We start from the raw sequence: 27,729 nt of genomic DNA, 5'->3' as shown, positions 1-27,729 counted from the left end.
TTTCGCAGATTTCGAGACATAATTACTTATTGAACTATCTCCTTTGAGAGTAAAGAGATTAGCTTATAAGGTATTTATTAGTAGGCAATAAGATAATAGAATAAATTAGTGTATTATGAAACCACAGTATTAAATTCAGTACAGAACTAATCTCTGTCCCTCCTATAAGGTCTAGGGAAGCCCCCTCTAAATAGGAGGCCCCGATAGCATATATATAATTAGTAATTTATAAGCCTAATACATATAATATAAACAGTGGTTAGTTGGGATATTAAAGAGCTACCGAACTCCCTAATTAATACCCGCGATATCCGAGGTTCGTTACATGCCCTTAAGTCACGTGCGACCCTGCACACATTACAAGAATATTATAGAAAAAAAAGTTATATATAAAAGGCTATAGCCTTTAATATATAACTAAAACCTTAAAAGTAATATAAATATATAAAGTATTTGAGAAATCTAGTATTAAGCCAGATTAGAGAATTTATATATAATTAGAAAAAAGTATTATTTTCTATTTTTTGTATTTTTAAAAAGGTTTTAGTATTAATATAGCTATAGTTATATAATATAAAAGTAACTAGAAATAACGAAATATAAGTAATAAATAATAATTATATAATCTTATATTATATAAGTAATTTAACTAATAACTAGTTTTTATTAGATTTAGTAAATTTAGAAATTATATATTAATATTATAATATTATAATTTTTATTTCTAAATAATAATTTTACTAATTAATATAAATAGTATTCTATAATTATATAATAATATAATATATAAAATTAATAAAATAATTAATTATTTAGAATAAAAATTATAATATTATAATATTAATATATAATTTCTAAATTTACTAAGTTTAATAAAATTTAATTTATTAATTAAGTTATTTATAAAATATAAAATTATATAATTAGATTTTATATTTTATTATTTATATTTTATTATTTATATTTTATTATTTATTATTTATATTTTATTATTTATATTTTATTATTTATATTTTATTATTTATATTTTATTATTTATATTTTATTATTTATATTTTATTATTTATATTTTAATTATTTATATTTTTATTATTTATATTTTTATTATTTATATTTTATTATTTAATATTTTATTATTTATATTGTTATTATTTTATATTTTATTATTTATGGTTTGTATTATTTATATTTTATTAACTTTTAAATCTTATAATTATTACTAACTAAATTCCTGAAATATAATTATATTAATATTAAAACTTTCTTTAAAAATACTGAATTTTTTTTAATTATATATTAATTTCCTTCAATTCGATTAATAATTATTATAAGGCTAGGTTTCTAAGCCTTAAAAAGTAAAATAGAATAACTTAATTCCGAGAATTCCTAAACTAAAAAAAGAAGCTTTTAAATATAAAAGCTTTAGTATTCTAAATACTAGTCTAGTTATATATATTATTATAGTTATATAATACTAAATTTACTAATAAAGTAATAGAATATAATAAATACTAGATTTACTTAAATACTTTATATATTTATATATATTTCTTTATATTCCTACTATTTATATTTTTATATTTCTAGTTTTATATTTCTATTTTATATTTCTATTTTATATTTCTAATTTTATATTTCTATTTTATATTTCTATTTTATATTTCTATTTTATTATATTTATTTTTTATTTAACTTAATTTATTTCTTCTATTATCTAGTTTTATTAATAATATACTTTAATTAAATTTAATTTAAACTATCTGACTTATTAGGTTATTAATAAGTATATTGTTATTTTATATTACATAAGTTACTGATTATTTAGTTTTATAACAAAAATACTATTTAAATTAATTTAATGTTAATTATTTATTATTAGCTTATTGAATAATACTATTTTTAGTTAACTATCTTCTCACACCTCCACTTATTATTAGTTTATTTAATAATAAACTTTTATTTAATTTATTTAATAATTTATCACCAGCCCTTTATTATTATAATATAGTTTAATTTATAATATTAATTAATTAATCATACTTATTAGTTTATTAACAAATGAATACTTTTATTAATTTAATTCTAAATATTCATTATTAGTTATAAAAAATCATATCTTTTAGTTTTATTTTGATTTAAACTATTACTATTATTAGTTTATTAATAATACCGGACTCTTTATTTAAGTGTTAATTATTAACGACTCGTATTTGATTATGTAACGTTAGTAATAATATGATTTTTATTTTACTTTTTATTTAATTGATCTTACTTTATTAGTTTACTTAATCAACTATTACTTTCATTTGAAAGTTAATATTTAACTTACTTTAATGTATTAGTTTATTACATAATATAAATTTTTGATTTTATTTTATTTTATTATTTATTATTAGTTTTTTATTAAAAAATATATTTTATACTTTATTTTACTTGTATTTTTATTATTAGTTTATTAGTAATATATAATATATATAAAATATTTAATATTTAAAAATAAGAATTATAATATTATAATATTAATATATAATTCCTAAATTTATTAAATATAATAAAAACTAGTTTACTAATTAAGTTATTTATAAAATACGAAATTATATAATTATATTTTATATTTTATATTCTATTATTTATATTTTATTACTTATATTTTATTACTTTCGAGTTTTATTACTTTTAAGTTTTATAATTATATATATAGCTTTTAAAATAATAGCTATATTAATAAATATTATTTTATTTAAATATATATATAGTAATTAGCTCTAATTAAATATTTTTTAATTTATACTAGTTTTGAACTTAATTTAATATAAATTTTAAAGTATTATTAAAATAAATATATTTAATTTTATTTTTAATTTATATTTTTAAAAATATTTTTTAGCTTTTATAACTAATAAATTTTTTTAAAAATATAAATTAATTATAATACTTTTAATAATTTGATTTATATTATAAGAATTATATTATAATATTAGATTTTTTTAGAAAAGCTAATATAATTATTTTTAATAATTTTAAAATATATTTAAAAGTAATTAATTAAGCTAATAAAGTTTAATAAATAAGCTATATATTAATTATAATTATTTAAATACTTTTATTAAAGAAATTAATATTTACTTTAATTAATATAATTTTAAAATTAATAAAAAATTATTTTTTAAAATTATTAAAATTATAATTCTTTATTTTTAATAAGAATTATTAATTTATTATTAAAAATATTTAAAAATAAGTTAATATTTTTATAAGTAATAAAAAACCTTTAATTACTAATAAAGCAATTTATAATACTTGAATTAATATATTAAATATTCCTAAAAATTATTATATAATTAAATATTTTATATTTTATATTTTTTATAAATAAGTATTTAAAAATAAAATTAATATATCTTTTAATTAATAAAATTATTATTTTTTCTAGTAAAATTAAAGTATTTTCAAGCCCTTTTATATATAATAGAATTCTTAATATTATAGTTATTAAACTAGTAAAATATATAATAAATATTATTATTTAAATAACTAGTACTTTTAAAGTAATATTAGAATTTAATTTAAAGAATTTAATTTTAAGCTTGTTTTCTTTAATAATAATATTTACTTTAAAAAGCTTTAGTTTAAGTTTATTAAAATTTAAGAAAAGTTTATAAAAGTTATATTTCTTTAATAAGCCGCGAATTAAATATCTAATAATAATAATATTTAAAATTAAATTATTTATATCTCTAATTTTAGTTACTTTATAGCTAATATAATTAATAAAATCATTTATTTCCTTATTATTAAAAGTAATAATTTTTATTTATTATTAGTATAAGGCTTTTCTTTTTACTTTTAATTATTTAGCTTTAAATAAAATTCGTGTCTAGACTTAATATATATAATTTAGATTCTTGAATTATTGCTAATTATATTATTACAAATTAATATATAATAGCTTTATTATTCTTTTAGGCTTTCTCTAAGAGATTAATAACTTGAGAAAAGTTAATATACTATTATAAATCTTTAATAATAAGGATATTTATAGCTATATCCATCCAGGAATAAATATTAGTATTAGAGAGAGGCTTAACCTTAGTTCCTTTATAAGTAATATAAGTCGTTTTCTTGGTATCCGGTATATTAGATTCCGCAGAGAAGTTTCGACCGAAAAAGGCTGTGTTTTTTAGTGAATACTGCTATTGCGAAGCCGAGGCAGTGGGAGCGATCCAATAAAAGTAATGATTTTAATAAAATCCGAAAATAATGCAGTGAAATTTTGAGGTTAGAGAGTAACGCTTGGAATCGTTTTGCAGGCGTTTAAGTGTTGGCCGGGCCCATGACCTCTTGCACTGGGTGTGATATTAGGGGTACAAAACGATTAGATTAATGACTAGCAGAGCGTAATAGCTACAATACAAGTAAAATGAAGCGTGAAGAGAGTAAAGAAGAGGATGCAAAGCATTGTTTATATAGCTATTAGCTCCAGTAACGTGTGTGCCTAAAAAGCATGTAAAGAGTGTTCTCCGTATATGACTAGCTAGCTGTACCGAACAGGCTAGCTAGTGTGTGCCAAGCTATCAATAGTCAAAACAATAGTCAAACGATAGTAAAAACGATAGTGGCATCAGCTAAATTAGTGGTTGAACCTAGTGCTGGAAGGATCCGTAAGCTAGCCTGGCTAGCCAGGTTTGTGCACCACCAGTTCAACACGAGTATTCAATAAGCTTTTCACTTAGTTCCCACAATTGGTTCTCCTTCTCGTCGTTGTAAGCATATGGAGCATATCCCGAATCCGTCCAATCCACGCGCTTCTCTTCTGGCCCCGTCCAGACCCCAATTTCTTGCATACTTTCCAGAAATTTGCCACCTTTGCCTTCCAGATCCTTCGCAACAGCAGCCCATACGGATGTTGCCTACAGAATCTCCGAGTCAGTATTTGCTCGGCCAGCAACTTTGAATGCCTCACAACTCGTGAGACATGAGGATCAGAAGCCAAATCGGGGAAAACATACCGCACCCTGCGCAGTGGTCTTAACATATGGAAAGACGGCCGGATTGTTGTATAGGGCTTGTTTCGCCTCCTCGGATCCTACCAGGTTCGAGGAAATTCCTCCCGGCTGAAGGGACCAGGCGTGGAGCCCATGCCCGCCATATTTCCTGTCGATATAATTGGCCATGTAAATGTTGGCTGTCTTGCTCTGGGCGTATGCAAGTACAGGATCCCATTCATGATGCTCGAAGTTGATATCATCGAAATGAATTTCGCCCATGCGATGGCCTGTGGAAGCGACCATTACAACGCGAGAATTAAACGAAGCCGTGGATGATGCGAGAAGGGCTGCCTTGAGCTGCTGAAAGAAAACAAAATGTCCCATATGATTGACGCCAAAATCTTTCTCAAAACCCTCTGTTGTGCGTTCCAGGCTCTGTGCAAATACACCTAAAACCATATCAGTCAACGCCGCTCATTTCCCAAAACGATAGAGTTTTAGTTACCAGCATTGCACACCAGAATGTTCAGTTTGTCACTTCTTGACAAAAATTCATTGGCTGCTGTTCTCACAGAAGAGAGATCTCCAAGCTCCATAGTAATCGCCTCAATCCCCCCTTTCTCCCCGCCATTACTGTCAACGATGCTCTGGACTGCCGTGGTATTTTTCTCGACGGTACGTGTGGTTATAAAGACCCGGGCACCTGTCATATGGAGAGCTCGGGCTGTCTCGAGCCCTGTAGTGTCGTTGGCACCAGTCACTAAGACAGTTTTTCCGGGAAGGCCATCAAGTAATCCCTCGTCCTTAATTACTTGTAGCGCAGTTGGTCTTGCATCGCCAGGCCCCTTTGGGGAGATATGGGCTGGTGCGTAGCGTGAAGTAATGAGTGCCATTGTCTGAATTTGCAACGAGGCTGCAGTGGAATGAATAATAAAGTGGGAAGAGCAATTCTGATATGCGGACAGGAGAGATTCGTGGTGATTATATGGCGTGGAGCAGGGAGGAAAGAAATGGCTATCTATCTGTGTCTGTAAGGCATTCATGGTGGAAGTTGCAGGTGTGATGTCGGACTTAAATTGCGGGTCCCTTTATTGCTGTGCCTTCGCAGCCATCCCAACGCACTGCCGGGGGGGTGCATATGCACTCTCGCTTACACAGCACTACTGCATCCTTTCTGCATGCTCTCGTGAGCAAACATCCCATCCTCAACGTCACCTCACGCAAAGCATCTGGTGAGCAACAATTCCACATCGTTCGTGTGTGCTAGGAGAGCTTTCTTTCCTTTAGCGCAAACTATCATAAAGCATGTCCGCAGAAACGGGGCCCAAAAACCAGATCTCCGAGCGACGACGGACGCAAAATAAGCAAGCACAAAAAAATTACCGTAAGCCAATGCATGCGGGAAATGGCATTTCACTGCAAGACTAATCTCATGTCTGGTCAGGAGAGCGTCAAAGAAGGAATTTGCAGGTCCTCCAAGACATAGCTGGGTCTAGACCTGGCCTCCTTATTGATCATATAAATAAGGGTGATCGAAATATCGAGCCTGGGATGGGCATTTGCACCAACGCTTCGCCAGAGGTAGATGGTGTTTATAATGCCTCCTTAACGCGCTCTCATTCACGAGTCTTTACAGAGGCGGAGAGCAGAGATGGCTCATTGGGCAGAACAGGGCAGTCACGCGGTAGCTTATTCATCGCAGATGACCAGCATCAATTATTTCCCGTAATAGGGCTGCCTTTGACCTCTGAAAGTTCCCAAGAGCGTGGCATAATTGGTCAGCTACTTCAACAAGCGGGTTTAGTTCTTGACGAAAAGACGAGACTCCAAATCTTGGAGAAGAAGATAGACCTGCGGGGTATTTTGAAAGCTGGGTTAAAGGCGCTTTCACACGAGACTTTGGTAGACGCCGATTGCTCTACCTCTTACGACGGCCGAGAAGGGTGTGCCACCAATAGTACAAAACTCCGTACGGACAAAATATTGGTAGTGCAAAATGCCAACAAAGAATACATGGCATCCGTACCCGATATTCCCAGAAATAACATCCGAATCAAGCAAGTCCTATTCGTCGCAGCGTGTGTCGCCAATGCATCGTCTCTAGGACTCTCTCTCGATGGTTTGAACTGCGACAGCGCCGAGTCGCCTTTCTTCCGCAACTCCGTCTCGGAATTAGCCGCTACAGCGATATTAGTAACAATCGTCTAAATCGCATTTTAAGCCGTGCGCAAAAAGGGTCAGGAACACCAAACCCACAACACAACCACATATCGACCGTATCACCATTTATTAATAAAACTCTATAATATTAATTAAGATAGATGGGGGCAGTGGTGCGATTAATTTAAGCTACTATGGTCCTCTTCTGGGCTTATAATTATTAAGTTAATTGAGATCGGGCAAAAATGCGATTTTCTAGCCTCGCGCGCCAAGCCTCGCCAAGCCCAGCCCCTCGATTTTCGATTTTTGTACCCCTCTGACTACTTCTCTATATAACTTTTAAACTACACTTCTAGGCTTAGTACTATAAGGCTTAAATAACTTATATAAGTGCCCCCTTACTCTCTTTAAGAGCTTTTATTAATCTAATAAGATTTGGGACTATAGCTAGAGAATTAATACTATTTTATACCAAAATTAAGAGTAAAATCCGCCCTTTACTAGACCATATAACTAATCCGCTTCTAGCTAAAGAGCCCTCTTATATAAAGAAAGCCCTGGATACCCCCTTACTCTCTCTAAGAGCTTAGACTATTTTAATAAGATTTAGGACCGTGGCCGGCGAATTAATACTATTTTACACCAAAATTAGGAGTAAAATCGCTTTTTACTAAACTATATAATTAATATGCTTCTAGCTAAAGAACCCTCTAGGCTATGGAAAGCCCCAAATGCCCCCATTAATTTAAGCCTATTAGCGTTTCAATTAAGGCTATTGTTATTGAGAAATCGTAGAAAATAATTTCGTGATTTTGGTGTTCGCGACCCTTTTCGCGCCCTTCCTGGCCCTCGCTTAAAATGCGATTTAGACGATTGTTACTAATATCGCTGTAAGGGGGCGTGCCTCAGCGATTTCCTAGATCTGAAGACGCACTTACGACCCTGTGCCACGCAGCTAATGCACAGACACCATCCATATATCGACGTGCTTCCATTCCCTACTTTCCGAGAACGTCTTATCAAACTCGCTTGTGCTAAGGAGCCAATGATCGATGAGGACGAGTTGTGCAAAGACCTTGAAAACGACGGTTTGATTTGCTGGGGATCAAGTCTAGGTGGTGGGAGTCCGGCGATGGGATCGGGCGCCCCGTGGGATATACGGAGCTGGGAAGCGCAAGGTTGGTTTATGAAGAAGTGGTGGATCTTGATTGGTGGTGTGGAAGGAGAAATCTATAAACAGACGCAGTGGTGGTGTGAGATGAGGGGCGAGCGGTCTTGCTATCCCTGGTAATAATGATTATTTGTTCAATTCTCAAGGTGAAGGGTAGCTCGAATGACTAGATCAATATTTTAATACGTGGGCAAGGATATGTTTAATCCTCTATCGTAACTAATACCGGCCTGCCGGGTGAAACCTTTTGCCACGTATTGAGACCAGTCTGGCTCGGTGGCTTGCGGTATATTCAATTTGTTCGATCTTATTCCTAGCGCCAGATTTACTTTCTTCTCGTTTAGTTCCTGCATGCTTACGATAGCTGCAGGACATCAATAGAATCCGTTACTAACAGATATGTAAACTTCGGCATAATTCAATTCTGTTCTGACCACGAGTAATTACATATATTAAGCATGTTTCCCTGCTCGGAATAGAGAGGTTTTTTCACTGCTACAGTAGTCCCCATTGCAGAGAAACCTCTTTTTGACAACAGAACTTGCCAGTCCCAATGGAGTACGTCCAGTATGTGTCACCCGCAGACGTCAGAACTTCAACAGCCAAATGACCCCCGCCAAAGCAAGAAAATTTACGAGGCGCAAAGCTGACACTAAATCTCCAGGCTAGGAAAGTCCGGCCTGAAGGTCTCCAAGGTGATCTTGGGCACCATGACGTTCGGCGACCCATCAAGGTCGATGAGTTGGACACTTCCGGAAGCCCAAGCACTGCCGATACTCAAACGAGCGTTTGACCTGGGAATTAACACCTGGGATACCGTAACCCTCCCACCTACTCCGCATAGCCCCTGGAAGAAAAGAAGAAGAAGAAGAAACTGACTAAGGATATATAGGCTGACACATATTCGAACGGGGACTCAGAACGTATCATTGGCAAAGCGCTCCGCGAATATTGTATCCCTCGCGAACGCGTGGTGCTCTTGTCTAAATGTTACGCCGGCCTCCCAGAAGATATGGAGAATTTGGATGAAGAGGAAATACTGAAGAGGACAACAGTTAACGATGGTGTAATGGTGAATCGCGTCGGGCTGTCACGGAAGCACATTTTCGATGCCGTGGACGCGAGTATTGCCCGTCTCGGCACGTATATCGACGTATTGCAGATCCATCGATTGGACCGCGAGACTCCGCGGGAGGAAATCATGAAGGCATTGAATGATGTTGTTGCGAGTGGGAAAGCGAGGTATATTGGGGCCTGCTCGGTAAGATACCAGTTGGAGCTGCGTGCTCATTTCTATAACCTGAAATCTTCACGCTAACTCCTGTTCAGATGGCCGCGTGGGAGTTCCAGGCCCTTCAGAACATCGCTAAGCAGAATGGTTGGCACCAGTTCATCAGCATGCAGGACTACTACAGTTTGCTCTACCGTGAGAATGAGCGGGAAATGATTCCCTATTGTCAATACACTGGCATTGGAATCATTCCCTTTTCGCCGCTGGCGCGGGGCCTGCTCACTCGGCCATACGGCTCGCAACTAACGACCCGACAGAAGGCTGATATATACAGCGAGTTTCTATTGGGCGAGACCACGAGCGCAGATATCGAGATTATTGGGCGCGTGGAAGAGCTTGCTCGACAGAAGGGCGTAAGTATGGCGACTGTGGCAGTGGCTTGGTGTGTTGCGAAAGGAGTAATCCCGATTGTTGGACTTGGAAGTATCGACAGAGTCAATCAGACCGTCGAGGGCCTTGCACAGACGAAGACTGGGCTTCTCGCGGAGGACGATATTAATTTCTTGGAGCAGAAGTATGTCGCAAAGCCTATAACTGTTGTAATATAGTTTAAGTGTCTCAATCAAAGGATAGTAAAGAATGTCAGAGAAACTAATGTAACTCAAATTCAAATTCAAATTTTAAGTATAATGCAAGTGCTCCCGAACCTCCCGTCTCATTCGTCACCCCCAGAGGCCACTTTTTGGACCGCGCTTCTCTAGATACACTTATAATGGTTGTGCTGAGACAGAGAGAGCTCTGCAGGCACACGCGGACGATATTGAGATTTTGCCCACCAGATTACACCTTGAGATCATGTTGAAGCGGGAAGTTGCTCACGAGAGCATGCAGGGAGGTGCAGGAATGCAGTGCTAATTAAGCGAGGGTTACCCTAACCCCTCATCTTAATCTAAGCTCATGATTGGAGTGTTCGGCGGATGGTGTCAAATGCTTTACCTTTGTTGACTGATGAATCATCAACCTACATCCTGCTTCCTGTCGCAGCTCGTTATAAGCTCCGCTATCTACTCAATTGTGCAATATTGAGGATAGCCCTACCAAGCTATCAGCCGCCAGACCCTTACTTAGGCTAAGGGGCTGACGATGCTGCCCATTGGCTGACGGCTTTATAGAGCTCGTGACCACAAACTGCGCCGCCAGATATCTAGGGTACCGCCCTACAAGGAACCACCGCGACTGAAAATGAACAGCACAGTTGTCCCGGGGACTTCCGACGACGAAGAAATTATTTCTTCACCACTCAGCACGTCTGGGCCATCTAGCTTCTTATTCGTGAACGAGACGAGTGATGCACCGTCTTACAAGCCGGGAAAGCGCCACGATGTTCGTTCTCATATTCGGAGATACAACTCGAAGCAATTCAAGGAAACTCACAAAACTGCTGGAAAACGAGCCACATCACGGCCGAAATATGCTCCCCTCACGACTCGAAGTCTAGAATCTGATACCTCCTGTTATTTAGAACACAATAGGGACTGTCCATCTCCCAAAACAAGACTGAGGTTCTCAACTCGGGATTCGGGCTCCCTATCTGAAGCTTCAACACTGATTAAGCTCAACGAATCGCCCTGTAACAGCATCCCGCCTTCTACTGTTACCGAAACTCTAGAGCCAAGTGAACTTCAAGGAGGCCTTACAACATATTGCAAGGCTTGTGGACAGCCCCTCAGCAGACCAAAGCTCAAGCAGAGATACTTGTCGAAAGATGGAAGCCTGATCCCAGGGACGTCCATGTGGAAAATACTGTTGAAGCCTAGTCCTGTCGAAGCTCTTGGCGCTGGTAGAGTTGATCCCTTCTCGAGCTTCCCCATGGATGAGCCGAGCCGTTCCTCACTAGAATTGATAGACCACGGTGCGTGCGATCTTCCCCTTAAGCGAACCTCATACCTCGATCTCCTCAGACTGAAGACTCATACACTTCCAGTTGTCACTTGCTTCCTCCCCGGACTTATGCCTGATGAGGTCGCACCCGGCGAAGTCGACCGTCTCTCAAAAGCCTGGTTTGCATCCGGCCTCCAAACACCTCTACTATTTCACGCCTTAATCTACGTAGGCTCCAACCACCTCGACTTCATGCGCTGGTCCAACATCTTCCCCAACGCACCCGAACCCCTTTCCCACAAACTCATCGTCATCCAAAAGCTAAGCCAGGCGCTATCTGATCCCCGCCAGGCCTCGCGCGACGAAATTATCCTCGCGATCCTGATCCTCGCTTCAGAAGTTTCCATTAGCAAGAAGGGGAACAGTAGTCCTTTCAACTCCCCGCTCAGAAGCCTCAGGTGGTTGAACATGTATGGGAGTTACAAACCCGTTCCACAGCACGCGAAGGCAGTCGCGGACATCATCAGAATGAGAGGCGGGCTCGAAAACCTCGAACTCTATGGCTTGGCGGAGATTATTGTCTCGTGAGTGGAATTCTCCTCCCTTATTCTATTGTGCTGGTTTCTAATTGTAGTTAGAGGAGACATCATTTCATCAACCAATTCTCTCGCAAAGCCTCGCTTCCCTCCACTCAGAATCCACACAGCCTCCATCCCTAGCCTCAAAGCCTGGGCAATATCTCCGCCTCGTCCGGCTATTCAAACGCAAGCTTCCGCTTTTCAGAGCTTGAAAGAGTACGGGATAACAGAGTCCATGCTTCAAGTCTTAGACTCGATCAGCGCTTTTACCCTTGCGGTTGACTATTACCTCCAAGGCAAGCCGTTTGGCCTCAAACTTGGCGCAATAGCTAGAGTGCGGACTGCAATTCAGCAAAGGCTATTATTACTCCAAACCGCGGAAGAACTCAGCATACCCTCGTCCTCGTCGAAACCAAAACCAAATATTTATGAGTGCTGCCGTTTAACGGCTCTAATCTACGGTGTGGGTGTCGTCCTTCCAGTCCCCAATTCTCACAGTGTGCTGCAAGAATTAGTTCGCCGTCTTATGATAGCGATTGGAATTTTGGACATCAGAACTTTCGGGGCTGAATTGGGGGGTGTGCTGTTATGGATGCTGGTATTAGGAGGGATAGCCGCGTTAGATACCCCGGAGAGACACTGGTTTGCTTCGCAACTCGCTTGGATTGTGAGGAGGCTGGTTATAGACGATTGGGAAGGTGTCGAAGATATCTTGGGATCGTTCTTGTGGCTTGACAGTGTGTGTGGTCAAGGCGGACGATTGCTGTGGAGTGAATCAATGGCTGCTTCTTACAGTGTACCGTTGAGTTGAGATTATCGATTTCCTGAGTTTGAGTAGGGGAATCGAATCAAGGTTCAAACAGCCCTGTTTGGGCCGCAAGATTTGGTGCCTGAGCGGTGAGGCCATAACACTGTCTCCCAACTCAACGGGGAAAAAGTAAAACGACCCCCCCCCACTGTGTCGATTTGGGGTGTCTGCTCCTCGACGAGTGCCTTCTCTGAAGCTAAATTATCTGGGTCAGTGTCTGTTCAACAGGGCTATAGAACGGAACTACCATCGAGGGATGAGCGACAAAATACTTTGCTGAACCAAATATCTGGCCCATGAAACTCAAAAGCGTACGAATATGGGATTCCGGAGCTGGATCGAGGGATAGAACAATAAATCCGTTTTCCTGGGCTAGCGTTTGCCTGGGATAGCCCTTCCTTGGAAAAACTCCGATATATTGAAATGCAATCCTAGACAATCTCAAGTCAGCATTGCTCAATCGTCAACCTTAGATGGCCATCCACCAGCACAACTCGCGGATCTTGACCTTAAATGTTCAAAAATTCTTGAGAAATTCAAATGGGAAAAGAAAGCTCGAGAATGCGCATACTCTGCAACCACCCTGAGTTGCTGCTGCCCGAAAGGCTTGGCAATTCCCGTGGTGTTCTTGAGCCCAAGTACTCGCCCATCTCGCTAACTCGCTGTAGTGTGACTCGTAGAGAAGATACCGACAGCCGGGGCAGAGTTGATCCATTGATGCTCATGGGTCGTTCAATCGGAGGTATTGCGCAGAAGGACTTCAGGTAGCCCCAAGGTAAAAGATGAAGCAATCACGGTCCCATGGGACTCACAAGGCGCCCCCTCGTCGAAGCGTTGTGCGAGAAGTAAGGATGGACGGGAGGGCTTAATCTGCAGTTGTGGAAAAGAAAGGATACAGCAACGAGTTTTTCGCGCGGCGAAAGCATGAAATGTGAGTGAAGAGGGAGGCTTTTCTTCACGATGAATGGAGGCTGAAGATAAGGCTCAGCATCCTTGAAGAGGAGGGGTTATCTGATGCGCACTTTCCTCTGGGGCTTGGTATTGGTCCGTGTAACGTCGGGTAAAAACTCGATCGGTTCTTCTCCCCAGGCAACTATTGCCGGAAAGTCAGGGGCAACTGCCAATAACAAGCCCCCTTGCTGACGCATCTGTCAGAACGGAATGATACTTTAAAGTCGAAGATCGAGAGCCCAGCCTCGCCTCTTTGGTTGACCGGGCTCGAAAGGCAAGAGCAACTGTGGCGAGCCGCGTGCCACGCGCTCAAATTCGCCTTTCCGGCCAGCGCGGCAAATCATACCACTTTCTTCGGACCTATCTCCTTTCTCGACCCCTCTCCCACTTTCCCATGCAGCAATGGTCTTCGTTCCAAGATTTATGCTTCTTTCGCAGCGAATCAAAACTCGCGACGTTGGGGGGAGCTGTGTTGCGGTGCAGCCTGGCCCTGCCGATCATTTCCCGTCTCCAATTAGCGGCGCCCCAGCACAAGTTTTCCAGGGTTCGTGAGGGGCAATTTCCAGGCCCTGGCAGGGGTGAAGATGGGGATAAAGAGTGCGTGAGCCACAGTTGAGCCACGTATTGACGGGGAATGAATAGGGTATTGGCGTCAGGCAACTTTTCACACAGACTTCCGACGACGTCTGAATAAGCCTTTCGAAGTTTGTAAATTTGAGGAACCACTTTGGTAGAAGAAGTCGAGCTAAGACTTCAAGTGAAGATGGAAGCCAGTGTTGCAACTCTTGGGATGGGCGAGGAGATTCGTCCATACAAGATACATGTGAGTTTTCTTTGCTTGTGCTTGTCTCGTCATGTGGATGCGCCGGAGGAGAGAGAGACACAATGACGGGACTAACATGTACTGGAACAGGTGTCGTCAAAGTATTTGGATCTGACGAGGAAGAAGCTCGAGTTGACGAGATTGCCGCATGAGTTGTTGCTTCCCAGGGCGAGGGAATGGGAGTATGGGACTCCAAAGGCGGAGATTGAACCGCTGATAGACTTCTGGTCAGTAACCCCTCCTTTCTCCCTCAAGAGCCCACCAGTGGGTAGTTGCGTTTTCGCGTGCTAATGTTCCATCCAGGCTTGAACATTACACCTGACGCTCGCAGGAATCACATCTCAACGCCACCCTCCCTCAATACCGCACTGCAATCCAAGTCCCGTCATCAGGCACGAGCGTCCCTCTCCGAATCCACTTCCTGCACATCAAATCACCACACAAACATGCCGTCCCGCTCCTCCTCCTTCCGGCCTTTCCACTGACAAATCTCTCGCTCACCCCTCTCTTTGCGCCCCTCACCCACCCGAAAAGCCCAACATCCACACAACCGTTCCATCTAGTAGTCCCCAGTATCCCCGGCTTAGGGTTCAGCGACGCATTCCAATGCGAAAATGGTCTGCTGGAGAAGACGGCGGAGGTGTTCGATACCCTGATGCGACGGCTGGGATATGAATTCTACATCGCAACCGCAACCGGATCAGGCAGGGAAAGCCCAAGTGAGATTGATTACCATCTCGCGGGGATAGTTGGGGAGAAGTTTCCGGGAAGCTGTTTGGGAGTGCATCTACTGGAGCCGTGTGTAGAGAGGCCGAGGTTTGGGAGGGAGACTTGGGGGTGGGCGAAGTTTGCATTGGCCAGGTTCTTTCATATGAGTTTGTTTGGGTATCAGGAGGCGGATTGGGTGGCGTTGAGGGAAAGTGCGAAGGTGGCCAAGCAGACCGAGAATGGACAAAGAATCAACGATGAGGAGAGACCTTTGTTGGGAGTGGGAACTGCTGGAGGGTACGGTGCGGTCGGGATGGTGGGTTTGAGGGAGCCGAATACATTTGCTTATGCGTTGTGTGATTCTCCCGTGGGGCTGTTGAGCTTGGTGTGTAGTGCTATGAGGAGAAAGAGTCCCCAGCATAGCTTGACTCGCCCGGAGATCATCGACGTTACCCAACTGGCGTGGCTGCCAGGGCCAGAGGGTGCAGCAAGATTCTGGGCTGCTGCCGTCAAGGAAGTGGGAGTACTGGAGAAACAGAAGAGGACGAGAGGGCGGGTTGCTGTGACGGTGTTCGGCAGTGATGGTGTTGATGGTGATTACGTATGCCCGGCATGGGCGAATGCTAAGCATGATGTTGTTTTTGCGCAAAGAGCGGCAGGGAAATCTGGTCTTTCTCCTTGGGAAAGAACCGATGTTTTAATTGCTGGTATTCGAGGACTTGCACGGGAAATTGACCTGCTCGACAGCAGATTGAGGGTTAAGCCATTGGACCCGGTAATAATTGCTGAGGAGGCGATGCCTGAAGAAACCGAGGAGGATGTGCCTGTGGAAGAAGGTGACCGTGGAATGCAGTTGGATGTTCAGAGTCTAGATACAGTTGTTGCCGTGGATATGAGTTGAGATGATGGTGGGTGTGTTGATGAGATATGATTTTGCTTGAAGATACCTGGTCCTTCCGGGATTGAATTTGATGTAACGAACACTTGCTGCGCCCTTCAGTACACAAAGAAAAGATACCCTCACGAGATATGCAGCACTCGCCGGGAGAAGACATCCCTGTGCTCGTTCCCTGGACGAGACCACAGTGTGCCACACAATCCGTACCCTTCTCTGGGACATTATTCTGTTTAGTACCAGATCAAGTGGCCTAGATGCAGGAGCTGCACTCGCAGAAGGCTATTTATGAAAGAAGAAAAATGAAAGCAAAGATGTCATTGATGGCTCTCAGATGATTTGAGGCTGCAGTCCCTTCCCTTCAAAGCCATATCCCCTGCAAGGTGATGACAAAGATTGAACAGCTGGCTAGATCATGAACCAACAGCAATTTCGGGATTGGTAAAGTGTTGAAATCAGCACACAGCAAACCAAGGGGCGTTGAAGAATAAGATATCAAAAATCAAAAGTTGAGACGAAAGCTAGAACAAATGCTCGGAGCCGGGGAATCTAATGCCCGAGCCAATGACGACTTTAAAGTTTAAAATGGGCGCGGCAAATGAGAGCAGGGGTTGTCGGATCTGAACCCAACGAAGAGCTCCCCTCCGATCCAAACAAACCTTCTTGAAGAAAATCTCGCGCCGCTTTCGGCCTCAATTTCCTCTCATAGGAGAGGAGGAAGCAGGAGTCAAGACTCCATTGACGACTCCTGCATTGCTGACTGCACCGGCTTGCCACCTCACTCAATCCTCGACCATACTGAGGACCACACTCGCAGCAGACCTTATCGCGGAAGCCAACAAGGGCGTTTTTTTAATCGTGGTGCCAACCAAGTCCAGGCCCGAGATCCGAGCCACCTTGTTCGATTCACTTCACTTTGGACCTCAACTCCCTCCACCTTCTCCCTTCTCTTCTTCGCCTCCCATGGCCAATTAACCTCGCACCAACAAATTAACATGGCGACAATGCATCCATTCGAGCCAGACCCTTCCAATCCATAGCACCGTTGCAACCGCTCGCGGCCACGATACTGGTGGGGAGATCTCAACTCGAAGACAGCATTGCCATCTGTGTGCTGGTCACCTCGAACCGCCAATATGTTCTCAATTCTCCTCGATGTGTGGCATCATATTGCCTCTTTAAAGCCTGCCTTCATTTCAAAGACGCCCCATTTCAACTTCATTACTGTACATTGTAAGTTACAACCCTGAACAGGCTGTTCTGCCATCTGACGACCTTTTCCCCGCAGACTTCTGGATCATTGGAATGGCAATTTTTGGCTCCATATGCCTGTACATACGAGGAGGTGTTAGGTACATCGACGCCCTATTCCTAGCCAGTGGGGCATCCACGCAGAGCGGACTGAATACGGTCGACATCAACCGGCTCAATACATGGCAGCAAGTGGTCTTGTACATTTCAGCGATGATGTGCAACCCCATCACAATCAACAGTTTTGTCGTGTTCCTTCGGCTGTACTGGTTCGAGAAGCGCTTCCAGCATGTCGTCAGGGAGGCCTCGAAGAACCGCAGAAGCATCGCCAAAACTCTCTCGAAAGCGAAGACGGGCGAACGAGACGTTGATGGAGAAGAGAGGGGAGTCGACGGGCGGAAGATTGTTGTTATGCACGACACAACAACAGCGAATGGCATGACGGATGATACTGCTAAGCCGGGAGACTTGCATGAACATCTCGAAAAAGCCAAAATTTTGGCTAAAGAGGAGAGGGCTCGTTCTTCGAACGATTCTGGCAGTGGCCAAAGTCCCGAAGCCGGAAAGGACGATTCCGCCAGTCCCACCGACGGAGGTCATCGACCACAGATCAAATTTGCAGACAAAGTGACGCGGAGCAATGGCATGACAGATGATGATCTACGCGTGCCAGTACAAAGGAGTCATGAGGATCATATTGCCTTTCTTGAACGCCAACGGAACTCCGACAACGGGCAGGTCCTCCGCATTCCTGGGCCTCGAGATGCCGATGCGGGCTTGACACCAGAAGCCGTTGACGAGTCAGATCCGATGACGCAAGTAATTTCGAGAAGAGCATCGACATTTGGTGAAAGCCGAACGAGTGGAGACGTCGCCAACCTCAACACCGATGACCATGATGCGGGCAACGGGGCTCCACGACGCCAGATCACAATTGCAGAGCCAGTTCGTTCCCCAACCACGCAAGATGTGGCGGAGCACGTGGCAGAGGATACTCTTGCCGCCAAGCACGTCTTGAACGCACTGAGATTACGGAAACCCAGGATACTCAAGGGCGAGAAATTACATCAGGACGAAACTCACCCGCACGCCTCAAGACAGAGATCCAATACATTTCAGTCGATAAGAACCGCTTTGTCGAGGGATAAGGAGGATGGTATGCCCTATTTGAGTTGGGAACCCACCGTAGGACGTAACTCAGCCTTTGTTGATCTCACAGAAGCGCAGAGAGAAGAGTTGGGCGGTATTGAGTACAGGTCCTTGAAGTCCTTGGCACTGATTCTGACGATCTATTTCTGGGGCTTCTCGCTCTTCGGGCTTGTTTCCTTAGTGCCCTGGATCTTGCATAGTAAGACTTACGGGCAGGTTGTTACGAATGACGGCCAAGGAAGGACCTGGTGGGCAATATTCACGGCGAATTCAGCATTTACTGATCTGGGCTTCACACTCACTCCGGATAGCATGATATCCTTCCAGACCGCCATTTGGCCTCTCCTATTGATGAGCTTTCTGATCATCGTCGGAAATACAGGGTTTCCAATCATGCTTCGAATCGTCATCTGGGTCACAAGCAAGTACGTACCTAAGGAGAGTGGCATATGGGAAGAGCTTCAGTTTCTCCTCGATCACCCTCGCCGATGTTTCACGTTGTTGTTTCCAGCCAAGGCAACCTGGTGGCTGTTCTGGATCTTGGTTATTTTGAACGGTCTAGACTTGATATTCTTCGTTGTCCTTGATGTACGTTTCAATCACACTTTTTGCATTCCCGTGCTAATTTCTTCACTCAGCTCGGAAACACGATTGTCACTCAGCTTCCGGTCAACATCCGAGTCCTGGATGGCTGGTTTCAAGCTGTGTCTACTCGTACAGCTGGCTTTGGTGTGGTTAATCTTGCCGAGCTACATCCGGCTATCCAGGTGTCTTACATGCTCATGATGTACATTTCAGTGCTACCAATCGCTATTTCTGTTCGTCGAACCAACGTCTACGAGGAGAAGTCACTAGGCATCTACGGGTCTACAACTGAAGAGAACGAGGACGAGGGTGAACCTTCATACGTCGGCGCCCATCTTCGACGACAATTGTCCTTCGATTTGTGGTACATTTTCTTGGGCCTATTCATTATTTCCATCTCGGAAGGGTCCCGGCTTCAAAGTGCCGATCCGGCATATACCCTGTTCACAGTCCTCTTCGAAATCGTCAGCGCCTACGGTACCGTAGGTCTCAGTCTTGGCTACACGAACATAAACGCTTCCTTCTCTGCTGAATTCGGAGTCATCGCCAAGCTCGTGATCATAGCCATGCAGATCCGTGGACGGCATCGTGGCCTGCCTTATGAGCTCGATCGAGCTATTCTGCTCCCAAGCGAACATCTTTCTGAGAAGGAATCACAGGACGTTGCCGTACGCATGCGAAGACGGGGCTCGGCAGGCACATCGATAAATGAGCCCGTCCATGGCGGAGCAACGAAAGTGGACAGAAGTCGGAGCCGAGAGCCTAAAGCACAGAATCTCTTGGGAACTCTACTCCACCCAGGACCCACGATCCCAAACAGTCATCGTGTTCAGAAATTGAATTCTAATTATTACCGAAGGCGGCACAGTATCGCTGTTGCAGACAGGGTTCCACGAGATGTCAGTTCGGGAACAATGCAAGGAGTTTCTCTTGGGGGAGCCCTTCCAGAAAGGGACCGGGGGAGAACGGAGGGGAGAAGGAGCTTCTTTCAAGAAGGCGTTAATCCTTCGCCAGCCGGAGGCACATGAATTATAACCTATTTAACACTATTTTACAGACGAAAACTGATTTTTAGACAGGGACTTTTGGTGGGGAAGATACCTTGTGTTTATGGGCGGCTCGATTAAGAAACATGCATAGCATGGGGACGGAGTTTGAGGAGATATGGGGGGAAATATAGAGAGGGGTTTGGGCTGTCTCTCAATGGGGGAGTCAAAGCATACATACGCAGATGCTCAAATAGCATCGCTACACATATCACATCAGACGATGTTTCCAATATCATCCGACATCATCATTGATTCTCGAAACAACGTCCCCGCCAAGTGGTTGTTCAGTTCCCCGATCCAGAAAGGAAAGAACGAGGGGGCAGTGCGCCTTCCCAGACCGTCACCTCAGCTATTTCGGCCCTATCTTGACCGCATCTTCTCTAATTGCATATTCCCCTCACATTCCCGACTTCGCCACCCAACGTCCTTCCCTCGTGTCGTACAATCAACAATGATCACAATCTTTTTGGTCTCGCAACCTCACATACGCGCTTTGGTTCATCAGAACTAGATCATTCATCGTCACCACTTCAATACAGATCGCTGAAGACAGGAGGATTTCGTCGAAAGCAGCGATAGAGCTTCATTGGCTGTTGCTTGTGCTGCTAGCCTGCACCAGGCCCAGATGATGAAACCTACCTGCGGTGTCGCTCCTACCAACCTCTTCCGACATCTCGGAAATGGTCAAAATCCACGCGAACGATGAGTGCAACTCGCCATTCTCAGTGGTGGGAATCATGCATTGGCCTGGAGTCAGCAATATTCAAGATGGCGTTACCGTCGACTTGGGACACATGAATGGAATTCAGGTCCATACACAAGGAGAAGACAAGGTCGCCAAACTTGGCCCCGGGGCACGATGGGGCTATGTCTATCGAGCTTTGCAAATTTTGAATCTTGTGTTCCTGGAGGTGTTATGGATTGGATTGGCGTTGGCGACTTTTTACTTCGAGGTAAGTGAGAATCCGAACATATTACTTACGCTGATGAGCCTGGGCGTGGTCGCGATTGTCTCGTGTTTGACGGACGGATGCTGGCTGTGGTACAGGCGGAATGCCATTCTTCCCTTCTCAAATGGGCTTTGTATGTGACAATATTCTCGAGTGTGAGGTCGTTCTCGGAAATATTACGATTTAGAAGGCAACTGCTACGCAGCATCCAGATCTATGGCATGTACTGAAGGGAGTAAGACGTACAAATTAAAGATAAGGGAGGAAATTGAACTGATCAAATTAAGCAGGGAAACAACTTTAGGATCGTGACCAGCTTTACCTTGAAGACATACCCTATCAGCTCTGTTTGGGGAGGTCGTGTTGAGCACTCGGCGTCCAGATAAAGAGCAACTTAAAGCAATTCATCCTTTCAGCGAGCACGCTGGAATGGCGAGAATGATGCTACTTCTGGTACACCTTGATTTTCATGATTCGCTTCCCACTCGAACCCATCTCCACATGCCTCTTTTTCATTCCTCACAATATTCAGCCCTAGCACCAATCAGTCGTCCAAATTCACTCCTTCGATGCTAAAAAATCCACGACGAATTGTAGTTCTGGGCTGAAGGAAGGTATTTCATTGCATTCATTAGGGACCAAACTAACAAAATAAAAAACCCCGCAACCTGGCCCTTCCGAAACCAATATCAACATAATTCATGAACCCAACTCAGCCTCAACTCAAAGCCCAGACATCTCCACATCCCCATCACTCAACAGCTCACTAACAAGCGAGTCCCTCCGCCCACCAATCACCGTCCCTTCATCCTCGTCCTCCTCTTCCACCTCTCCCTCCTTCACCTTCCCCAATACCGTCTTATCCGCACCATCCTCTTCCTCGCCTACAACAGAAGGAGCCACACTCTCCCTACTCTTTTGACTATTGACACTACTCCGCATACTCTCCCTCAAATCGTTGCTGTCGTCTTCTTTCTCTTTCAAAGAGTTCACGATCTTGCCCAGAGAGACGTGGATCTTGAATAAAGCATTACGGCCCGTGGCGTCGGCGACGAGTTTCGAGTTGATGGCGTCTGAGACTTCGGCGTAGATTTCGCGGAGGAGGGAATGGGTTGAGGCTGGTGAGACGTGCAGTTTTTGGAGGAGAGGGGCGAGGAGCTTTTTCTCTTCTCCTGTTTCAACCATTAGCAGTAGAATCAGACGAGGGTGGGTGAAGGGAAGAGGGAGGGACATACTGCTAATGCTTGATCCTAATCGTTCAAGAAGATCACGAGCGAACTCGAGGTGCACGTCTCCGTTTACAGCTTTCTTGGACCCTTCATCACCGAGCGTGAGTTGGTTTCCTGGTACGTAGCATTTCCTTGGATCCGTCCAATCGATTAGGTGAGCGCCGATGGTGCTGATGCCTACCATCTCCACCGCAGCATCTCCCTCATCGTCGAGCGTTTCTTGTACCTCGAAGAGTTTGTGTAGGGCATCGAGAGCTACTTTGCGCATCCGGTCTTGGTTTTCTTTCCGGCTGAAGCTGTAGACGGGGAGGAAGTAGGAGAGAGTTTGCCGCACGCCTTGGTTGTGGGCTGTGCTGGGGTCGAAGTACAGGACCACGAGGGTTCTGAGCAGGTCCTCGATTACCGGGGAAGAGTCGGAGATAACTCGTCCGAGCATCAGCTTGGCGATGGCGACGGTGGCTGCGGCTTGGACTTCTGGGGTCTTGCTGCCGGATTTCAGAGCTTTGAGGTAGACTTTCAGGAGGGCTGGGTTGGTTTCAAGGGTCTGGGCGCCGTGTTGATTGAGGATGTCCGTGAGGATTTGTAGGGCGGTGATCTGGAGAGCTGAATGCCCTTTGCTGAAGAAATGCATGAAGAGGGTTAAATTCTCTTCGGCCAATGATTTGTCGAGCAAAGAGCAAAGACCCAGACACAGGAGACCACGTTCTCGAACGGGAGCTTCGTGACTTCGGACTGCTGGAACAACCAGGTTGTTCAACATCGCAACCAGGTTAGCGTTCTGTTGAAGATTCCCTTCCACATTCTCGAGCATACATTGGACGATGTGTAGACATTTCATGTTGACCATGATCTCTCGAATGGCCTTGTCTTGGTCCTCTTCCTCGGTCTTCTGAGACTTTGAAGGGCTTCCATCTGAGCTAACCACAGACTTTGCCGAGTGGAAGCTCTCGTCCTCGTTAACAGAGGCTGCTTCATCCATGATAGTGTCGTGGACGTCAGCGACGGCTTCGAGAACAACGCTGCAGAATTCCCGTTCTCCAGCTGCATCGGAAGCGCAAATGCCTCGGAGAACTTCAACTGTGAGCTTGGTAACCTCTTCTGGGAGATCGGGAATAGAAAGTGATTGACGCAGAAGAGCAAACATTTTCCTTCGTCCAACCTCATCAGAATAATCCAGAGTCCGGGCGATGTGAAGGAGCTGTTCGACGATAAATTCTTGCTCAACTGTTTCTTCCTCCTCTTCGTCCTCACTTGGCTCTTGAGCGGCAACCCGCTTCAAGGCCTCGACTAAAACAGTAATATAGCGCAGAAGATAGAATGCCAGCTTTGTAACCTCGGGCATCTTCTCTTCAATCAATGCCTCGAATTTGCCGTTGCCTTCATTCAGGCAGAAATCATTGAAACTTCGTGCCATGAACACTGCCTCAGCAGTCAAAGTATCCCAAAAGTTGTCGTCAAACGTAACAGCGTCTCTGTAATCCGGGCGGCCTTCCCAAAAACCCTTCATTGCTTCCAAAGCAACTCCATTCTCGACACCGGAGTTGACAACATCGATACGCTCCAGAAGTTCGAGTAAGCCGTCGAAACTTGGTGGCTTGGCTTCTCCAGCCGCAGCTTCGCCTTCTTGACCGTCTTCAGCTTCAGCAGTTCCAGCACAATCCTCGATCCAGCGTTCTCGGAAGAGCTTTCCAGCTGCCTTGCGGACGTTTTCATCTCTGTCTCTGAGACCCCATCGAAGGAGTTTCTCTCGCATAGACAAAGACAGATGTCTGAAATCTCCGAGAGCTGGCAAAAGTCGGGAGTAAAGAGCTCGTCGAGTGGCAGGGTCCTGGTCCCGGGCTCGCTCTAACAAAAATGGTAGAGTGTTGGGTAAGATTGGAAGATTAACCAGCAAAGACCTTCGGACATCGGCACTTGGGTCGTTTTGTAAGACATCTAACAGTTTCTCGAGCAAGCCAGCTCCGGAATCGTCATCATCGCTGTCCTCAGCCTCTCCATCAGCTTCGTTACCAGCAAGTCGTCCTAGTCCCAACACCGCCTGTACTCGAACCATCGCCTCCTTATCGTGAATTCTCTTGAGTAGACCATGTCGCAATAGTTGGAAAAGATCATCATCGATAGCTTCCAAAGAATTGATAACATGGGAGATCAGTTGTGTTGATCGATACCGAACAAATTTCTCCTTTGCCGTAAGAAGAGGTAGAATCGCAGCCATCAGATGTGAGGTAAGTCGTGTGCTCGGCGTCTCAACCATAATACCCGCTTCCTGATCAGCTTCCGGAATAAGCTCATTATCCTTCTCATTCGCATGTCTTAGAAACAACCCAATAAACCGAATCGCGCGTTCGCCCACACTCTCACTCTTCTTTACCGGCATAACTCTCAACACGCATCTCGTAAATTCGTAAGTAAACTGCTCCTCATCGAAATCTTCCGCGCCAGTCTTGTTCTTTTTCTTGCTCGTGGGCTCATAACAACATGCTTCCTGGATCTTCCGCAGATTGATCACCAGTTTTCGGTGGGAAGCGGTTGTTCGTTGCGCATCGCGGAACATGGAAGACACTTGCGTTCGTAGTTCATTTTCTGGCGTTTCTTCGGGAGTTTCGACGTAGGGGGAGGAGATTCTTGATGCTGTTGATGCGCGCGAGTTCAGTGTTTGGACGGAGGATTTGTGGGAGACCGCGGCGGAGGACCGCGACGATCGGGCGGTTGAGACTCGTCCGGGCATCTTGAATGTTTCAGTTTGTATCGTATCGTATGCTGCTTCGTGAGCTGTCGTTCAAGGCGTGATGGTCGTGGTCGTGAAGTCGTTGAGAAGTTCGTTGTTCCTGATCGCCGGTCAAGGTTTACTGACGCGTAGTGTTGACCCAGCAACGCGGGCTGACTAGAAGCGATTCGATAAGAAGAAAGAAAGCAACGACGTCCATCTTGTCATCACGTTCCTCTTTTTTCACATGCGAGAATATTATATTTAACCCGACACATCTCGGATTCAATTTGTTTGGTTCTTGCTTGCTGCTCTACAGGCATCTGTTATAATCTTCATCTTTTTAACTTACAAGAACCACAGTTGGTTCTGTTAAACCCCTCCAAGTTCATCCCTTGCAACAGTACATTACCTTGCGGACGACGGCGAAACCTGCGAGCATCAAGGAAATCACGCAGGTTGGGCAATCCATTATTCCGCCCCTTTCAACTCTGTTTGTAAAGTTCTGTCATGACTGAAGCTCTCCGCAATTAAGTTCCTCATCCGTTTTCGTGGCGTGGCCCTGGCTCTTTCCATGGAGAATGTGCCCTCGCGCCTGCTCCCAAATCTTTGCTCTTTTAAGCCTTCCTTCCACTAGACCCTACTTAACTACTTCCCCTACCCCGAATTTGCTTACATGTTACTAATTTTACCCCCCTTATTTCACGTGACTGTAGGGTAACCAGGGAAAGTGCTCCAAACCCCTATTTTCACCGTATCGTAACTTCCCTTTCCATCTCGTCTCACAACATCACAATATTTTTTGCCCAATATTACCCGTTCTTAACGCATATTATACCTTATGAAATGGAGAATTTCTTGAGTAGTAACGGGTCATAATAGGCGCTATCCATTCACGAAATTTGGCCGTATCTCAATTATCGACCACTATGGATTCATCACTCTATCGCACGTATATGAAGGAAAGGACCAAGGTTACGATCCTGCGTGTTGTCCTCCAAAAGTTGGCGCAGTCACCGAAAGAGACCCTCATAGACAACATATCTCAATCCGACCTACAATGCCTTTCCTTGTCCTTTCTTTCCTCAATTCACCCAGCAGACCGGTCCCAATCCTGCCTGTTCCCCATATCATCATGACTCAAGAACGCTTATCCTCTCTTACTCGATAACTCAATCCTCCTCCCCACTCTTGCTAACTCCCTTGCTCCCTTCGTCGCAAGATGTCTATTCTTCAAATCTATAGACGACGCCAGCACCCGTGACTGCCCGGCCGTCGTAAGGAGAAGATTGAACACCGTACCGGCTTGTCGCTGACGCGCAAGCAAGACATCCAAAAACTGCCGACACCAATCCCCGCCATCCTCCCACTCAAGATCATTTAGTCCGTCAATCACGCAGTACATCAACACAGGCGTGCGGTCCAGCAGCGCCCGCAGGGCCTTCAGACTCGCGCCCCACGACGCCTTTCCGCCGTCCAATGCCACGAGGCTTTCTTCACTGATATCCAACTGATCCTCCGCCCCGCTAAACTGCAACAGCTGAGAAAGCAAGCTGTACACCACGCCCACCAACCCGACCTGCTCAATGCTCATGCCCGCCCGCACCTCATCTCGCTGCGGCCGCTGGCAGAAGTGTGAAATCAGCGGCGCCTCCGCCTGCCACGCCGCCGCAACCACGGCCAGCGCTGCTGCTCGTGCACTTGTCGTCCCAGCTGCGTCGCGAGGGCTCTCCACCCACAGCGTTCGCGGCGCCGCGTCCTCGACCATCCATGCTCGTAACTTGGGCAGCACCTCGTCCTCGGCAACCCAAAAGCGGCCCGCGCCGAACTGGGCTGGCCCTTCGTCGCCGACGATGAAAGGCTCGAGGGCGGGGCCGTGAGCGCGGGCTTGAGCGCGTGTTATGCCGGCCGCGGTCAGGCCTTGGATGCGGGATGCGGAGACGGTTGTCGGGAGACCGGGCTGGGCGAATTCGAGGCGGGCCTGTATGGGAGATTTGTTGTCCCTCCAGCTCTCTGCCATGAGGATGAGCATCCGCTGCCCGGCGGCGGTATCCTGTGCCGGGTAGTTTGGTCGCTGGCGGCGCCGTTCCCCCTTCAGAGACGCAACATCGCCCATCACCATGGCCAGCCTGGCATGGGTGCCGATCGCGGCCTCGTAATACAATTCGCGGATGTTGTCCTCAAGTTCGTTCGTCGTATCGTCAAACCCCTTCTTCAGATTTTCGTCGAAGGCGCAGAATGCTTTGGTGAGCTTCGACTGCAAGTACCACTGCATGGCGTTGTGATAAAACTGGAACATGAGGGCATAGATGTCTGCGAGCTTTTGCCTTACCCTCGGGGTCTTGAAAACAAGGATGAGCTTGGAGGATCTCGTGACCTTCTCTGAAATCCGAGCGATGGATTTGGACAGTGTCTCAGCGATGTCGCGATGATTCTTAGCTGCCTGAGTTGATCAGTCGTCTTCTCCTATACCTGCACCTGGAAGACACACCTTCACGAGGCAAGAAAGGCTCCCGCATAAAACCGAGGTGTACATATTCTGCGACGGAAATATCGCAAAGATGCTCTTGTGGTCATCGAGAGTTCTGCACAGATTCTTAAAAGCACTGTATACC

At 44.3% G+C, this 27,729-nt stretch overlaps 9 protein-coding genes across 9 annotated transcripts; 6 read left to right on the top strand and 3 right to left on the bottom strand.

Moving 5' to 3' along the window:
* Positions 1-4,367: 4,367 nt before the first annotated feature.
* K444DRAFT_656215 (NAD(P)-binding protein) lies at positions 4,368-6,168 on the bottom strand (the record flags this gene model as incomplete). Its single annotated transcript, XM_024886070.1, has 4 exons — positions 4,368-4,910; positions 5,010-5,437; positions 5,494-5,850; positions 6,150-6,168. The coding sequence occupies 4 exons, from the start codon at positions 6,166-6,168 to the stop codon at positions 4,701-4,703; spliced, it is 1,014 nt and encodes a 337-aa protein (XP_024729779.1). The 3' UTR covers positions 4,368-4,700.
* A 371-nt stretch (positions 6,169-6,539) lies between these two features.
* On the top strand, positions 6,540-8,439 carry K444DRAFT_542879 (uncharacterized protein; the record flags this gene model as incomplete). The annotated part of the gene is made up of 2 exons (XM_024875914.1): positions 6,540-7,181; positions 8,044-8,439. 2 exons carry the CDS (start codon positions 6,540-6,542, stop codon positions 8,437-8,439), a joined length of 1,038 nt encoding a protein of 345 aa, XP_024729778.1.
* Positions 8,440-8,872: 433 nt separating this feature from the next.
* K444DRAFT_647007 (aldo-keto reductase-like protein) lies at positions 8,873-10,158 on the top strand (the record flags this gene model as incomplete). Its single annotated transcript, XM_024885276.1, has 4 exons — positions 8,873-8,886; positions 8,984-9,137; positions 9,212-9,580; positions 9,649-10,158. The coding sequence occupies 4 exons, from the start codon at positions 8,873-8,875 to the stop codon at positions 10,156-10,158; spliced, it is 1,047 nt and encodes a 348-aa protein (XP_024729777.1).
* Positions 10,159-10,792: 634 nt separating this feature from the next.
* Positions 10,793-12,820, top strand: K444DRAFT_635810 (uncharacterized protein; the record flags this gene model as incomplete). Its single annotated transcript, XM_024883916.1, has 2 exons — positions 10,793-12,015; positions 12,070-12,820. 2 exons carry the CDS (start codon positions 10,793-10,795, stop codon positions 12,818-12,820), a joined length of 1,974 nt encoding a protein of 657 aa, XP_024729776.1.
* A 1,744-nt stretch (positions 12,821-14,564) lies between these two features.
* On the top strand, positions 14,565-16,032 carry K444DRAFT_473921 (alpha/beta-hydrolase; the record flags this gene model as incomplete). Its single annotated transcript, XM_024872914.1, has 4 exons — positions 14,565-14,591; positions 14,682-14,855; positions 14,923-15,511; positions 15,581-16,032. Coding segments are annotated over 4 exons (1,242 nt in total), but the record flags the coding sequence as incomplete, so codon positions are not given.
* Positions 16,033-17,330: 1,298 nt separating this feature from the next.
* On the top strand, positions 17,331-20,207 carry K444DRAFT_635808 (potassium transport protein TRK1/TRK2; the record flags this gene model as incomplete). Its single annotated transcript, XM_024883915.1, has 3 exons — positions 17,331-17,427; positions 17,483-19,182; positions 19,233-20,207. 3 exons carry the CDS (start codon positions 17,331-17,333, stop codon positions 20,205-20,207), a joined length of 2,772 nt encoding a protein of 923 aa, XP_024729774.1.
* A 616-nt stretch (positions 20,208-20,823) lies between these two features.
* K444DRAFT_193039 (uncharacterized protein) lies at positions 20,824-21,610 on the top strand. Its single transcript, XM_024870937.1, has one exon. The coding sequence runs from the start codon at positions 20,909-20,911 to the stop codon at positions 21,317-21,319; it is 411 nt and encodes a 136-aa protein (XP_024729773.1). The 5' UTR covers positions 20,824-20,908; the 3' UTR covers positions 21,320-21,610.
* Positions 21,525-25,219, bottom strand: K444DRAFT_619558 (ARM repeat-containing protein). The gene is made up of 2 exons (XM_024881540.1): positions 22,414-25,219; positions 21,525-22,350 (listed from the first exon to the last, which is right to left on the bottom strand). Exons 1-2 carry the CDS (start codon positions 25,133-25,135, stop codon positions 21,902-21,904), a joined length of 3,171 nt encoding a protein of 1,056 aa, XP_024729772.1. The 5' UTR covers positions 25,136-25,219; the 3' UTR covers positions 21,525-21,901.
* Positions 25,220-25,989: 770 nt separating this feature from the next.
* On the bottom strand, positions 25,990-27,704 carry K444DRAFT_619557 (uncharacterized protein). The gene is made up of 2 exons (XM_024881539.1): positions 27,606-27,704; positions 25,990-27,557 (listed from the first exon to the last, which is right to left on the bottom strand). Exons 1-2 carry the CDS (start codon positions 27,648-27,650, stop codon positions 26,265-26,267), a joined length of 1,338 nt encoding a protein of 445 aa, XP_024729771.1. The 5' UTR covers positions 27,651-27,704; the 3' UTR covers positions 25,990-26,264.
* Positions 27,705-27,729: the final 25 nt, after the last annotated feature.

Source organism: Hyaloscypha bicolor, assembly GCF_002865645.1.
Source record: "Hyaloscypha bicolor E unplaced genomic scaffold K444scaffold_165, whole genome shotgun sequence".
NCBI lineage: Eukaryota > Fungi > Ascomycota > Leotiomycetes > Helotiales > Hyaloscyphaceae > Hyaloscypha > Hyaloscypha bicolor.
The sequence above is the reverse complement of the archived record's forward strand: the minus strand, read 5'-3'. Positions and strand labels throughout refer to the sequence as shown.

What these genes read in the sequence shown, in the direction of transcription:
- K444DRAFT_193039 (XM_024870937.1), top strand. Translation starts at nt 20,909, where the DNA reads ATGGTCAAAATCCACGCGAACGATGAGTGCAACTCGCCATTCTCAGTG.
- K444DRAFT_619557 (XM_024881539.1), bottom strand. Translation starts at nt 27,650, where the DNA reads ATGTACACCTCGGTTTTATGCGGGAGCCTTTCTTGCCTCGTGAAG. An exon ending in GCCTTTCTTGCCTCGTGAAG is followed by an intron (nt 27,558 to 27,605) that starts GTGTGTCTTCCA and finishes TGATCAACTCAG; the next exon opens with GCAGCTAAGAATCATCGCGA.
- K444DRAFT_619558 (XM_024881540.1), bottom strand. Translation starts at nt 25,135, where the DNA reads ATGCCCGGACGAGTCTCAACCGCCCGATCGTCGCGGTCCTCCGCCGCG. An exon ending in ATTAGGATCAAGCATTAGCA is followed by an intron (nt 22,351 to 22,413) that starts GTATGTCCCTCC and finishes TGGTTGAAACAG; the next exon opens with GAGAAGAGAAAAAGCTCCTC.